Source organism: Belonocnema kinseyi, chromosome 7 (genome assembly GCF_010883055.1).
Source record: "Belonocnema kinseyi isolate 2016_QV_RU_SX_M_011 chromosome 7, B_treatae_v1, whole genome shotgun sequence".
Lineage (NCBI taxonomy): Eukaryota > Metazoa > Arthropoda > Insecta > Hymenoptera > Cynipidae > Belonocnema > Belonocnema kinseyi.
Genome location: NC_046663.1, coordinates 61,146,977 through 61,149,809, shown reverse-complemented (window position 1 = coordinate 61,149,809; position 2,833 = coordinate 61,146,977). Strand labels below are relative to the sequence as shown.

The window sequence follows — 2,833 nt, the reverse complement described above, 5'->3', positions numbered from 1 at the left end:
TTCAGTTGCTCCGTCCACCCAAAGGTCGCGAGATACCGCCGATCCATCGCATTGAATCCATTTTCATTGGCTCCCCCAGCTCTAGATTGGTCGGCATTGTTGACCGATCCATTGTCGGGAGCCCTGCGCGTTCTGTTGTTTTGAACCGCACTTGCTACAACTATGTTTGGTGTTGTCATTGTTGTTCCCACGAGAAGCTAGGGAAAGGGATTCGTCCATCCTTGTAGAGCCCCGCATGCAAGGATAAGACTGCGTACTCTGAGAGGTCGCCCGGTATCCCAGAGTCACCGTTCTAGACACCTCACTCAGGTGCCATTCAGCTTTCGGCACGGTTTTCACACCTCCGCTTGGGGGTTAATTCCTTCGGGACCACCACTGGACAATTGTCCGTGACTGCCTATTTATTTTTATAACCATATTCAGCAGAAACCCTTGGTACAGGGACCCTCTATCCGCAACTCGAGGACGCGTTCGGTGGCGTTGTCATAGGCCCTTCGGTTTGATTCTAGCGGAATCAAATGAACCTTAAAAGGCATACTGGGTGTTTAACACCCAGCCAGTTCTTTGCGCTTTAACAAAACGTACCAAATTCAAGAAAATGGAACATATGGCGCCAGATTAACAAATGACATGAAAACCTATTTTGCTATATCATTTTCACATAATTTTGATTTTTATAGTTTTTCTACGCAGTTTAAGATCAATAAAATCGTTTAATCACACAAAGTACGTTGTTTCATTTTCCATTGAATTGAAGCATTCATTTTTTAGAATAAATACCTTCTTTGGAACGAACACTATAAGACTAATTTTATTTTTGATGCGCCGTATCTCGGAAGTAAGCAAGTGAAATTTTAAGTAAAAATATCAAAAACTTAAAAAGTTGTGAATTTTGGAGAGAAAGAAGTAATTTATTAACTTTTTTCCTTAAAAAAGATTTTATTCAACTACTTTAAATATCAAAAACTGCTATGAAACTTGTTCTCCTTAAACTAGATAGATTAAACACCATTAATTTATTTTCTTGTGAAAAAACTATCCAATACCGTCGACACAGCACACATTTAAATACCCTTGGGTGCATAACACCCAGTATGCTCTTTATGTAATTTTACGGAAGTGTGCTCTTAACGATTAAACAATAAATGCTTCAAATTCTTTTAAGTGCTCTATATATATTTTTTTTTAGTTTTGAATTTTTGATTTATATTACTGATTTGAAATGAACACTCAAATATTAATAAATATTAAGCATGGCTCTTTTTCTTAATTAAAAAGTTTCAAATTTTTCATTTTCAAATCGCAATCTAAAACAATGTTTGAAATTGAATAAAAGCCTTTAATGATGAATATTATTGTGAAATTATTTAAAATTTTGAGTAGTTTATAAAGTTTAAATCTGGAAATCCTTGAATTTTGAACTTATTTCGAATCGTCACGTACAATCAGTTAATCACTTTTGAATCCTTAGAGTTCAATTTTAAAAATCATTAATTTATATTCACAGTGGATCAAATAAAGAAGTAGGTTATCCAGAATCTTCTATTTCAGACACTTCTAATTTTAATGGCATCTAATTCACGATAACAATTAAATTATTTTTAAAAAACTGTTAAAATAAAACTTGGACAGATTTTTTTTTTCAATTTTTTAAATTCCTAGTCACAAAATAATTTTTTTTACTTACGTTCAACTTCAATCATCGCACTTGCTTCGTAACTAGTTCTCGAATTGCTGGCGCGACAAATATAAATTCCTCGATCCTGGACTTGAATATTGTAGAACTTCAATGTATTGCCGAATTCTTGAGCGTTGGGGCCGACAGAAGTTTCTCCGTGTTTGGACCACTTGTAATTCATTCCAGACTCTCCAGAAACAATGCATCTGATTTCTGCACTCGTTCCTTGAGACACCGTTTGTCTTTCGGGCTGGATCTTCAGACTTGGCACCTGCGGTCTTGGGACGATTTTGATTTTGGCTGTTTCGTTGGTTTCCAATCCCTCGTAACTGATAGCCGTGCAGATGTAAATTCCAGAGTCTTTAGGTGATGGATTTCGAATTGTCAGGACTCCACTTTGTTGGGATGATGCATACGGAAGTGGCACATTTCCCGAACGGCTCCATGTTAGTCGGCTGGATTTGGCTGCTGAGCATGTTATCTGAACTGTGTCTCCACTGTTTCCGACCCATTCTGTAGGATTGAGGGTAATTCTCTGTGATGAGATGGTGGGCAATTCTTGATTTTCTGAAAAAAAATATTCCGTTTAAGAATTTATCACGCTAATTTCATTATCCGGAAGTCTGGGCTCCCTCTTTTTCAAGATCTATTAATTTTTTTCGACGGGAAACTGGGAGGAAATTTAAGAATCCTCAAAAAAAATCCCAGTTCGGAGAACCCTTTTTCTGGTATAACTTGACACACCTTGAAATACACCCAGCAAACACGTTCTGTAACTGTTCCAGATCAAAAAAGGAACTGTATTCTATAACAGTTGTTGCAAGATGGTGACAGAACTGTTCTAGAACAAAAAGTTAACAGAGTTCTAGAACACTGACAAAATTGCGAACGAACTGTTCTAGAGAAAAAAGGTGACAGTGTTCTAGAACACTGTGGCAAAATTGTTACAAAACTGTTCTATAACTATGTGACAGCACTGTTCTGTAGCAGTCGATATGGAATTGTTTTGGAACAAACTGATCACAGACGCTCTATAACATTTGTTAATCAAACAAGCGGTAATCAAACATTTTCATTTAAAGGGTTTAACTCCATATGAGATAAAAAATGAGTTGGACTCAGTTCATGGCACATCTGCCCCTGCCTTAGCAACGG

At 36.9% G+C, this 2,833-nt stretch overlaps 1 protein-coding gene across 1 annotated transcript in view; it reads right to left on the bottom strand.

The window, feature by feature from the left end:
- LOC117176826 (basement membrane-specific heparan sulfate proteoglycan core protein-like) overlaps nt 1-2,833 on the bottom strand; it is a 642,506-nt gene that overhangs the window by 75,276 nt on the left and 564,397 nt on the right. Inside the window, exon 42 of the mRNA XM_033367162.1 lies at nt 1,688-2,245. Within this exon, the coding sequence (XP_033223053.1) occupies nt 1,688-2,245 (558 nt within the window). The remainder of the gene's footprint in view (nt 1-1,687; nt 2,246-2,833) is intronic.